This window comes from Eurosta solidaginis, chromosome 4, assembly GCF_040869045.1.
Source record: "Eurosta solidaginis isolate ZX-2024a chromosome 4, ASM4086904v1, whole genome shotgun sequence".
NCBI lineage: Eukaryota > Metazoa > Arthropoda > Insecta > Diptera > Tephritidae > Eurosta > Eurosta solidaginis.
In genome coordinates, this window is record NC_090322.1 from 182,901,780 (window position 1) to 182,914,946 (window position 13,167).

The following is a 13,167-nucleotide window of genomic DNA, read 5'->3' on the forward strand; positions in this document are numbered from 1 at the left end:
GATTAACTGCTCATGCATATACTTAACCCTTAATTTATTTAACCCATTTTGTACACACTCGTACATGCTTATTTAGTATTAACTCATTTAAATACAAAACATCCCTTTAAATAACATTTTTTTAATTATTTCTCTATTTCATTCTTTCTCTTCGCTCCGCTTCTTTGTAGATGATGACTATGGACATCACCAAAACGGAACCCAACATGGGTCCAAATAATCAACAGAATGCGCAAAATCCTAACAACGGCAATGGCAATCCAAATATTGGTAATCCGAATGGTAACAATCCGAATGGTATGAGTACCGTTAGCGCCATCGGTAATGCGAATAGCAATGCCAATAACAATAACAATGGTAATGGTAGTCAACTGTGCGCTGGTTGTGGCAAACATATACAGGATCGGTATTTGTTGCGCGCTTTGGATATGTTGTGGCATGAGGATTGTCTCAAATGTGGTTGTTGTGATTGTCGTTTGGGTGAAGTTGGTTCAACGTTATATACGAAGGGCAATCTTATGTTATGCAAACGTGATTATTTAAGGTATGGGTTTGTGTGTTTGTATGTTCGATGGCTATAAATTAGCGAATTAAATTTGTTTATAAATAATTACACTTTCCATTCTTTATTTCTGTTTGTTTTTAGATTATTTGGCAACACTGGCTATTGTGCAGCATGCAGTAAAGTTATTCCAGCGTTTGAAATGGTCATGCGAGCGCGTACAAATGTCTATCACTTGGAATGTTTCGCTTGCCAGCAATGTAATCATAGGTAAGTTGAATCAATTAAAATATTGTACTTAGCACGATAAAGTTATTGAATAAAGGCGAAGTGAGCATCACAAAATCGGTTAATTCTCCTTTTTGATTTGAATAAAAAGCTTAATGAATCGCAGTACAACCTTGACGTGTTGCTAACTTGGACTCTAACGACTGCTAAGTGAAATGTCACCCGAAAATTTTTGAAAAACGCCTTATGTTGGATTTTTTTTGGAAGTATGCTAAATTTAAGAATTTGGCAAAAGAGCGCCCTATTTCACTCTATTTCAGCAATAATTCAATACATTTTAACGAATGCGGTGTCTTCAAACGAGTTCTGTAGTACGGGTTTTCAAACAGGCAACCAAAATTTGGTGATATTCCACTTAGGCATCGATGCATAAAGAGCACATTCAAACCGCTTAATCCTTTTCAGCTCAAGGCAGTACAGCGACCGAAATGACGATCTTTAATTTTATCCCTTTCGTTGTGTTTCATCATCTGCATGCTCTGCTCTAAGACAGATATTTCGAAAAGGCTTTCCCCCATGTTTGTTCAGATTTCTGACAAGCTGTGTTCTCTCAACCTTCATTCACTCACTCATTTAAATATGTTTTATTCTATTAGAAGTCTGCATGTGGCGTACGGCATATCAACTCGGTCCTTATCTGGAAGAATCTGCTTAGGCTTACCTCGCCTTGTAAATTCATGCGCCATATCGTCGCTATGGCATGGAAACCCATATGACGTGTATACTGTTCTTTTTTCATCTGTAACTTTTAGTCTGTTCAGTACCTCTAGGTGGAAGTAATTTTTCTACATTTTCGTCACCTACTTCGTATACCATATATCGATATACCTAATTCATAGCTTTTGCCATTGCAGACGCTCCATCTTGAAAACAGCGCAGTGATGTGGTAGTCGGTACGTTAAATTAAAACGTGGGTCTAGATTCCTTCTATGTAGCTTAGAACCATCAGATTAATTGTTCAAAAATCCAAAGACTGGGAGTCAGTTCATCTGCCTTTGTTTATTCGCTTCATCATAATACTCTCTTGTCGTAAATAGGGATGTAGCTTTCTTTCAGTTTTTCGCTGCAGCTAAAAATTATAGGAGTCAATATATAGTCACCTAGAAAGAAGCGTGCTTCTTGGGTACTGCACCTCTATTATTTCGTCTTTTCGTTACAATGTTTTATCAGACAATGTTAAGGAACACGGTGTAACACTAACCTCCTACGAAGTGTAGCAGAATCCGACAGTTGAATCTGGCTGTGCATATACGCTACTACCTTTATATATATTGGAAGACTTCAACCTCTCAACCGATAAAATACATTTACTTAGTGACATTTACACGAAAAATGGCACGCTTTTCGTTGAGATTCTTCGTCTCGTGCGAAAGCACCGCACATGCGGGATATACAATAGGTTTGTCTGGATTCAGTTGTATAGCTTATTGTTTAGCCCCATTACATAATCCAGACCCAAGTGGGATCTTATGAGAGCGCCTCATGCAGTATGTTAGGGTTTAATGCGGGAAAAATCTGGCTGCATAGTATTGCTCTACAAGTTTGGCCATTTGTGAGTCCGGTGTAAATGGTGTGCAGGATCCATATGTACGTACTTGTCTAATATTTGATCCTTTATGTTGACTATTTGTTATCATTCCACTTTTCATTAATTTTGCATGCTAATGCGAATTTTTACGACGTGCTAAGCAATTTGTTTTATTAAAATTTTATTTCAATGGTCAATTATCGATACTAAACCATAAATTTAACAGCAAAAAGGCGAAAGAATCAACCCTTTCTGTAACTTATTCACACACATACAAACGCAAATATCCTTCAAGTGGCCCTTTCTTTAACTTCCTCTTTCCATTCAATATTTCCCCTTTCTTGTACTTAAGTGCCAAGTAAATCTCTTTTTAATCTTGCATCAAATAATACCCAAAATGGTAGTTTAAATTTTATTATAACCAAAAATTGCAAACGACACTACTAACACTACAACAATAAATAAATAATGGCAATAACAATATGTTAAAAATGTTGGTAAAGCAATCTAGAAGAAAAGGTATCACGTTTGCTGTAAAAAAGCAAAAAGTGTGGCAAGTGAATGCAAATAATAAACACAGAACACAAAGTGTACAATAAACAAATACAAATCAGTAGCAATAACAACAACAATATCGAAAAGCGTGGGTGGTTATGTGAAAGAAAAAAGATTTGTTGCTCTTGACTTTTGCTTTTATTGTTTGTTTGCTTTTGTAATTTTATATATCTACAGTCACACATAGACAAAATGAAACACTCAGTTTCCACGACTTAAAAAACATTGTAATAAAAATGTTGTCTGTTTGTATCCGCCCAGAAAGTTCAGTAACAAAATATCTGATTTTTTTCTTAGCTTTTTATAGTTTTTTTTTTTATTATGTAATTATTCTTCCTTCGTTATAAAAATTTATCGAACCACTGATAGATAAAAATAGAAAAAAAAAATGTATGCTCAAGTATCGATATTCTGGGCACCTATCTCCATTCAAGGAGTATTTACAAGTTCTATGAACGCCCGAGCATGTTTTTTTAACTCACTCCTCCTCGTAAGGGACTCTGCCAGGAGTTCTTCAGTAAATCCAACATTTTCGACACATTTTTCTTTTTATATTTTTTACTGAGAGTTACATTCTGTGTATAAGGATTTACTTATCAAACCCCTTCTGACTGCGGTTTGGTAGAATATTTTATTCCTCTACGGATCCGTTAAATCCATTCCTACTACATGCCGCAACCTATGCCTTTTAAAGCTTGACCGGAAAATGAAAATATGGCAGTGGATCTACATCAAAAAAAAAAAAAACAAAAACAAAAAAAAAAACAAAAAAAAACAAAAAAAAACCATTGAATAATAACAGCATCGATAAGGTGTCCCTGTTCCTATGGCAATCGGTTCGTTTTACGCGCTATGTTGTTAACAAATAAATAAGTTTATTTACCAACAACAATAGCAGAACAATTTCACACATACATAGGTGTAGTTTCATCGTAAATCACTTACGTAAATTAAACTGATCACTATACCGCCTTTTATAGCCTGACAGTGACGTAGTGTTTGTATCTCTACATCTCCCTAGAAACATCGATCCTCTATATAAGGACTGCGACAAATAAAATTGCGCCTTTGGTTTTATCTCTGTAGTTCCTGATTAAGTTTCCCTTAGCAATAAGTAGTACTCCCTAGCCTTAAGTTCCAGTGCCAGATGAGGACCAAACAAATACCATGAAATATCTCTAGAAAATGTTAATGAAAACCAAGTGGTTAATAAGGGTTAACTCGTATAACTATTTATAAACATTTTGTAAAATAATTCCAAGTAACATCATGCGAAGATGACCTAAATCTGAAAAATGTCTCGTCAAGCTGTTATTTTTATTTTTGAAAAGTTGTACAACAATCTAGCATTAATCTGAGCTTATGATTTGATAGAGTGTATGCACCGCGATACCTACACTGGGCTAAATAAATAGTGCGCTAAAAGCTTTTGAAACCACGAAAAAATATGGCAAAGTCGGTAGTAAGAGCAGTAAAATACTCCCTCTGTGAGAATAATTTTTCCCTAAGAATATACTCAAACTAACCACAAACAGTATCCAGCTCAAAAAGGGCAATCTCGAAATTGTACTAAATACGACGAAGAAATAATTAGGAAGTGAAGCGAAAGGAGAGGATTTTAAGCGTGAGCTTTTGAGTGCTGAGTGATCCTTTTGCGTGATATTGACAATTGTTTGCTGTTGAAATGACCAATGAATTCAGTTATTTTGACAGAAAGTTCTGCTGGATTCATAGAAAATCCATAATTTTTAAAAGTATTGTTAACTTGAGACCAACAATATCTTTTCTGTTGAAATGACTAAGCGAATTTTTTTTTCCTGATAAAACACTCAATTTTGCCGAATGTCTGTTAATTCTAAAACAAACTGTTAATTTTACTAGCTTTATTTCTTTTGGTGCTCTACACATACACATGTAACAAAGAGGGAAGGCAGCAGTGATGGCGTCAGCGAATGTGGATAAGGGAATGTGATATGCGAACAATCAGGAGACGATTCGCGATATATTAGCTGTGTTCTTTTTACTTAAACTTTATATGGGCATAACTTTATCTACACATATGAAATTATTGCTAAATTTCAGTATGCATTGTACTCAGTTGCAACTGAAATGGGTCGCTCTATTTTACCTCTACACTATTCTCCACTTCTAAATGCTTTCGTGTACACGATTCATCGCAACCGATTCAGCTATAAGTTATATACTATGACCAACTGGGGTGCGTGTCTCCGCTATTAAGCACAACCAGTTTTGAGCAATTTATTTAACCACTGCCGCGAGTCTTCATTAATTGCCGCTAGATTGATCTCCTAAACAATTAAAGATAAGCAATTTTGTAATTACATGTAAAAAAACACCGCTATTGTGTGTAAACTTTTGCTCTGAGCAGCTATAAAAGGCGGTGCAACGCGAGGGATGCGTATTGGTTTGATTTTAAATAATTTAACTTTAATAATTTTGTGCTATAATTGTTGAGTGAAATGAAGCAAATTTGGCAAGGACTTAGGAGGTGTTCCGAAAGTATTGAGAAGTTATAAAAAAGAAATCGCAGGCACGTTTTCACTTTGAGTGACTGTATTTTAACACATTTATTCACGCGCCTGTGTTCTTCGCGTTTATGAGCGTTTATTGTCATGTTTCTTGTGACAGCAACAATATGTGTATGTATTTCACAATATGTGTGTATTCAGATAATATATACATATGTATGTATGTGCTATGCAGCTGCAAAAGGGTTGCTCCTGTTCCAAGGGGACTAGCGTAAATTGGCAATATCTTCCCCTTCCACTTATCTATATACATATCTATGTATTTTCATTTTCTTTTTAATATTATTCATTTTGTCAGTTACTGATGGCAAGTGGATTCAACATTCCACCAAATAACTTTATTCAACAATTTCTTCATTTGTCTCCCTACCATCCCAGTCCACAAAAGGGTAATTACTAATGGAAAATCGTTGAATTTATAGCATTTGGCCAATTCTTGAAATGCCACTCAAGAGAATATCCATGTGCCGGCTTGTAAATGCCAACATACGGATGCTGTTACTACCACGGCCACATTCGCATACATACAAACATTTGTGCGAGGATATATCCGTATTGGCTATCAAAAATTCGCTGCAAATGTTAAATTTGATTTTTGTTTCTTATTTAGCTTTCATATACGTTACTAACGCATGTTGTATGCATACTAACGTTTCCATCGTATTTTGTACGGTGCGCCTATGTTTATGCTTCACTTTTTGTGTTTATTGATTATACTACGCTCATAACCCTTTTGTGTTATCCGTTTGTTAAACATTTTGTTGTTTTCTTATATAAAAACAATATGCCGATTTTGTATGCATTAATAATATGATTTTCTTTCGCAGCAAAAAAAGAGAAATATGCAAATACACATAACAATAGGCGCCTAGAGGAGCGTTGCTTACGCTATTGCCCTTCATAAACCCGCATCGATTTCACTTTGCACCAACTTCCTTCCATCGCTTCGTTTGTTTGGCCACATTGTTGTGAATTTTTGTGGTGTTTCGATTTTAAAATGCATTTTCCAATTTTTTCCACTGAATAAAATATTTAAATTGCCAAGCGTATATGATTGGGTTGCTCGGGTGCGTCGCTGTTCTGCGGTGCTGCAGGCATGCCGATTTTTCAATACAGATTTTTTTTTTTGGTTAAAGAAATGAAAAAAGAGGCTCGGAAAAATTTAGTTTTCTACTAGTCAAGCATATACTACAATTTAGTTCAAGTTTAATTCTTTTAGATTTTTGGAATATTAAATGGTGTAGAATCGCATTCTTAAAGAACGTAGGTAGAAAATGCTAGTGTTGGGAACTATCGAATTAATTCAACTATCGATAGTTAGTTACTGAATGATTTTAACGATAAAATGACTTTTTTCGTTCATTCATTCATTCATTTGATCTGCTCTTTACCTAGCCCGAGGCCAGTACCGATGTCTTTTGTAGTACATTTACTATACAAAAGAACAATTTCTGGATTGTTTTGGTTACCCCCCGGGGTAGCTAAAGAACATACCTATATAAGACAAAATGTTGAATGTGACTAAAATGGGGTAAATTTTGCTTCAAGTAAATAATGCAAATATAATTTAAACGCCTTGGTTACATATTAGCAAAGCGCATGCATGATAAGCAAAAGGTTATAGTTCGCAACCCACTGAGTTTTTTACCACTTTATATGGCCAATATGTCAGTACTCTCCCAAACCTTTGGGGAGATTTTATGCCGCTACAACAACAGGCAGAAGATTAGTGAAAATGAATTTGTATTTGTATTGTTCAACAACATAATTTTGTTTGAGCAGTCCTTCTCAAACATCCACTATTGGAAATGTCGACAGAATCTGCTTTCTGTATTTACTGCAGTAGTTGACGAAAGAGTAGTAGAAATTACAGACGCTATTTCTCCTGAAGTTACATTCCTTTGTTCTGAGGAAGACGGATGTTTATGACGTAGATGGTCATTTAAATTTGATGTGTTTCCAGAAAATAAAATTTTTTTTTGCATATATGGAATTTAACTTCACTGCTATTTTTGATGAAAAACTCCCAAACGGAAGATCTCTTAAATCCAGGCGGCATTATATATATATATCTCTATTCAATTTAAATAGTTAAAATAACTTCCTCAGATAAAAATTTGAAATAATTACCACGCTTAAAACGTTTGTCGATTAGGTTGAAGTATGCTAAGCATTAAAATCTATTTTAATACCTCTTTAATTGAGATCACTGATATATCCACAGTAAAAATTTAAATAGAACGAACGATTCGAAAAAATATTGATGAATGAATCATTCATCCAAAAACTAGTAATGAACGAATTTCAAATGACTATCGAATGAATGAAAATGAGTGAACTATCGGATAACTCGATAGTTTTCATTCGATAGTTTCCAACATTCAAAAATACTGTGAACTTTCACAACCAAGTTTATTCACGCCCTAACTCTCAAGAAAATAAGGATACATCTATGTTTTAATTATTTTAAATCCGTCACCACAAATCCTAGTCGTCTGATTGGAAGAAATATGAAGACGCCCGCAACTCCTGTGGGATACCGGCAGTTCTTTTCAGAAATTGAATACCGTATGCCCTCGTACTAGCACCTTACATATAATAGTGGCTGGATGGTGGAAAACTTGTTCACTATCAGTATGCTTCTCTGTTCTATAAACAGTGTTCGAGTTAACAGTGCGCTTTAACCTGAAATAGAAATTGATAGAGCAAAATTCTTGTATCCGTAAATCAGCCATCGATTTGCACCTATTGAGGTAACTGTCCTATTTCCTCGTTAATGTCAGTGTATTGAACTCCTTTTAGGTAGCATTATTTTCCTGTCGTCCATTTTTCTTTAGATACATACATACATACTACTCGCAATTATTTCCAATGCATGCTTGTCTCCTAAAAGCAGAAGTTAATAAATTTTTAAAAATTAATTCAATTGCCAAAAAATCATTGAAACATGCAATTTACACAAAAGTGTCGCCACACCACAACTCTGTGCATTCCTTCCTCCTCCTTCCAACCAGCAGAACTTATATGCGTTCACGTTCGTGCGACTCAGGACCACTTTAAATTCGCGTTGACAGTCGCCGTCAGACCGATCCATGCTTTTGAGTTTGGAGTATTTTTTATTGACGAGAAATTTCTGTGGCTTTTGTTCAAGCGGAAATGTGACGTTTGTGTTAATTTAACATGCGGGCCTTCAGCTGCAGCACTACAAGTGAAACAATAAAAAAATGAACAAGAAAATAAAAAAAGTCGATAGAGAAAAACAAAAAAAAAAAAGAAATTTGTTTGTGGCAAAAAGAGGGTAAGGGCGGATACATGCGGTGGACCATTGTTTTTACTGTTAATTTTTTTTATAGCGTGGTGTTTTTTTTAATTTATTTTTTTGTAATATGTTTTATGCTTTCGGCATAAAGTTTGCATAATTTCCTGTCGTCATCGATATTGGCGCGCTTGATGTGTTGATATGAATGTCCGAATTGTCGCTGTTGACGTTGGTTACAATTTTACTCTGTTTCATTCGGTCTTGGTTTGCATCAAATGTTGTTGGCAATGTGTTTGGGTGCGATTTTTGCTGTCTGCTATCCTGAAATGCATGTGGGTGGTGGCCGGTAGGTGCCTTGTGAGGCAATCGCCATTGCTCGTGCCTCTACTAAAGTATGCTTGATGGCGTCCGGAAGTGCCCGCAGCTTCTGCCGCAAAGCGTTTACCGTTTTCCATTTGTATACCTCATCTCCTTTACTTTTTTAGAGCTTCCTTCGCTTGCAAAGTTTTTTGCTTTGCATTTTTGTGGCATTCTGCCTCAGCAACACTAAACAAATTTTTTTTGCTGAAATCTGTCGCAATTTTTTCATATTTTTAAGAACACTAGTTTTTGTAAGTTCTTTCTCTATACATAGGTACTATATGTGCATAAATAAAAATGTTGGGAGACGGGGAGCAAGAGACATTCATCAGATGGTGCCTGCTATTATGCTGTCTGATTAGCTTGTCGATAAAAATCAATGTCTCTATTATGAAGTGAAGCAGCTTTGTTAGTCTAAGGTTGTAAGACCTACACATAATCTTCGACACTTTACAGCCCCGCGCTTGAAGGAAGCCACGCCTTTCCCGCTTGGTCGATCATGTGCACCTCTCGCCTTGGCTTAATCTCGCCCAGTCTAATTGGGACGTCTACGGAGCAAGCTTCAAGGGATGCGCCCTTTTTAGCTAGTTCATCGGCTTTTTCATTCCTATCTATTCCCATATGCCTTGGGACCCAATATAGATGTATGCTTCTCCCTGTCGCGATTCTCTCCAGAGACTGCTTACACTCTAACACGCATTTAGGTGCTGTGCTATGCGAGATTATTGCCTTAATTGCTGCTTGACTGTCAATATGAAAGTCAACACGGTTGTAGCTTAAGCTATTCTCTTCCAGGGTTTCTACTGCTTTGTATACGGCTAATATTTCCGCCTGGAAAACGCTACAGTAATCCGGGTATTCTGACTGTACACTGCCTTCTAGAGTCACATGCCTGTAAATTAGGCTTGGTCAGTGATAGCAGATGTAGGAAGTGCGGATTGGAGGAGGAAACGATCGAGCACGTTCTGTGCTCGTGCCCTGCGCTTGCCAGGCTAAGACTCCAGCTATTAGGAGTGATACAGCTGTCAGATCTAGAAGCAGCAAGTGGCTTAAGTCCTAGGAAGCTTCTAGTATTTGCCAAGAGGACGGAGTTATTTTATAACAAAGATCCTGGCTTTTGATAGGGGTTTTCAGTTTGGCCGTTAAAACAAACTTCTGGTAACACTACGGACTCATTCAGTCTATGTGAGGTCCTCATGGACCGGCCAGTTAAACCTAACCCAACCTATTAAGTGAAAGTATCGTCCAAGCAAAGAAAAACAGGTTACGTCTCCCTAGGATCAACGGGAGAAAATTGCAATGAAAGGCTGTTTGTACGAGGGCTGTCGGATTAGCTTGTGGCTAAAAATCAATGTAAACGTATCATTTCGGCTCTCTAGTGTCAATGCAAAGAGAGTCTAATGAAAGGGTTGACAAGCTAGCTAGGTAAATTCCAACCCTAGAAGTATATTGGGAGAGATAAAAAGGAGGCAAGAGTTTTATGCTGCCTTTTGGCACCACTTACTTGTTGACCCAGAGGGTTAAAGTGCTTAGAATATACCCAAAACAAGGCATGCCTGTCGTAGGAGGCGACTGGAATCCACAGACCCAAATGTTCTTATGATCAAATATTTCATTCCCGTTGCAGTCTGGGCTAGTAAAGTTGAAAAAAGAAATATTTCGTAGCTGGGAAATCGGTGGGTTGACATAAGGTGAACGGGCATAACGTCAATTAATCATATGACCACTTCAAATAACATTTTTTGTAATAACTTCAAATATAATATAAATTACTGATCTGCATTAAAAAATTTACCGTATTTCACTTGAGAAACTATGAGTTGACTTCTCGCCCAATTCAGAATAAAGAATGGTCATAATTTAAATAACGTTGAAATTGTAACTTTTCGAAATTTGACGCTGTGACCATTTCAAATGGACAATTTTCGTTATAAGCGTTGACCTTATGTCACCCCTCCGAGAAATCACTAGATAATATTCATGTTGTTTATTTAACCAAAAATAGTTCTCTCCTATTGGTCTTTAAAACTTTTTCTGGTCTGATAAATACCTAAATTACCATAGTTGCTGCCCTTGTAGCAGCCGGGTGTGCGTGGACTGAAAAACTTCTTAAAACTTTAGAACCGTAGCCGACCCATTTTTAATTGATTTTGGGTTGCATTTAATGTTTCTTTATATTTAAAGCCTTCCGTTTCGCTGCATCCAGGTCCCACTTTCTGGGCGAGGATTCTTCAGCATTGCTTGTTTGTTGTCCCACTTCTAGACCGCCCATTATGTTTGCTCAAACATTATTGATAGAGATATGACCGTCTCTTGCTTGAGCGGTTGCCGAACCTAAGTCAATCGCGAGCATCTGAAGAGGGTGTGAAGCATCATCTTCAACTCAATAGCTGTAAAATCACTTCAAACCTTTGACCTTTTTCGTTCTATATGGCTATTTTATGAAGTATCTCCATCTAGAGAACATATGGGTAACATAGTACTTAGTTAGCCTTGTTAAAGTTCCCATTGCTGTCGTCGCTGTTCATCTGCCTCTTTGCCTTTTTGTCCCAGTCTATATATATATACATAGATGAGTACTCAGCGCATTACGGATGTTAAAAGCTTTAGCAATTCGGACCCCGAGATATTCATCACTCTTACGATTCTCTCAGTGACTACATCCGAGAGTGAGTAAGGGCAGACGAGCTGAGAATGAGAGAGTCGGGAAGTCATCGCCAACTTTGAAGTATTTAGTAAAAAGTTCGTATATTATGGACTAGTAAGTTGGATCTCGTACACTTTCAAAAGAAACAATCGATGACATGTTGGCTTTTATATCACAAGCGCCTGTTACTTATTTCTTTTATCGAAATTGGTGCATGACCCACTCCCTCTATCTCTTGCCCTCTTTGGCTTTGTCGTATTAACTTTCCTAGTTTTTATCGCCTCTTTGTAAATGTTTGCCAATTTTCACTTTTTTATTTGTTAAGATAAACACGAAAATGTTTGTTATGCCAAAGTATCAACGACAATTCAACGAGTACATGTTGCAGGTGTGGCAGCAGTTGGTTATCGACTTCATTTTTGGTGCTCGCAAATAAACTGTCAATCGATTTACTTTACTGTGGCATTGTCGAAAAATATGACTGGCTTGTTGGATAAATGTTTCATAAATCATTGACGCCTTCTCGTTTTTTGGAAGAGCACCATTTGGTTATATACATTTTTTCTCTAAACTTTATTTGTATGTATATAAACATTTGTAGTTGTAAGCGGTACTGATTCGACTGCTATCCTTAAAATGGGAATGTTGCCAAAATCGGTGCTAAATCAGGTAATGTTGAGAACTGACTTACACTCAATACAAATTTCCACACAGTAGGAAATTGCGATATACTGCTGGCATCATTTAAAGATTTTCTGCCATTTCATGTCATTTGGCTAATGGTTTTTGAATTCATATATTTTGAAAACGAACAAAAGGAAGATCAGACATTTATCAAATACATAGACCTTTTTTTCTAAAGCTTTTTTTCTCTTCTCCTAAGGCTTGTTTTCCTCGGAAAGCAGTGGCGCTATATTACGACCGCAAGATTTTCAACGCTTTGCTCATCATCATTAGCGGCACAGCTTTGTTGTAAAGTTGGTCGAACGTAGGTCAGCGATGAAAAATTTTTTTGTTATGATTTTCGCATTTTTTGTTCTTTGTTATGTTACCACATTTTAGAGAAATGGAAAGCAAAACTTGTGTTTTAGTTTCATAAAATAATTCAAATATTTGAGTAAGCGGTAAGAAAAAAAACTAGAACAACGAGCTTGTACTGTTATGAAGGCCGTTATATTTATTGCACTGCCGCTATATTACGTAACTCGAACTTCACCGTGTTCTAAGCTTCCACATAGTAAGTTTAACATTCCAAAATTTTTCAAAAGGTACTCAATGCTCCCGCTCTGTTCGCTATCTAGCGGCACCGCTTTGGAGGAAACCGGGCCGTTATATTACATTTACACTGGTTCCACATGCGTACTGAGTAAATGAGTCATTTTAAAGCGTTTACATTGGCTTCATTCGCATCTCGGTTTACCTTGTCAGTTTGGCTTTAAAAAACTAGTGAAAACTGCTATTTATAACCATGAAACAGCA

General features: G+C 36.5%; 1 protein-coding gene across 1 annotated transcript in view; it reads left to right on the top strand.

Moving 5' to 3' along the window:
* The window catches only part of Bx (Beadex), a 433,930-nt gene that overhangs the window by 401,256 nt on the left and 19,507 nt on the right, over positions 1 to 13,167 (top strand). Inside the window, exons 3-4 of the mRNA XM_067784142.1 lie at positions 171 to 544; positions 647 to 772. Of these exons, the coding sequence (XP_067640243.1) occupies positions 171 to 544; positions 647 to 772 (500 nt within the window). The remainder of the gene's footprint in view (positions 1 to 170; positions 545 to 646; positions 773 to 13,167) is intronic.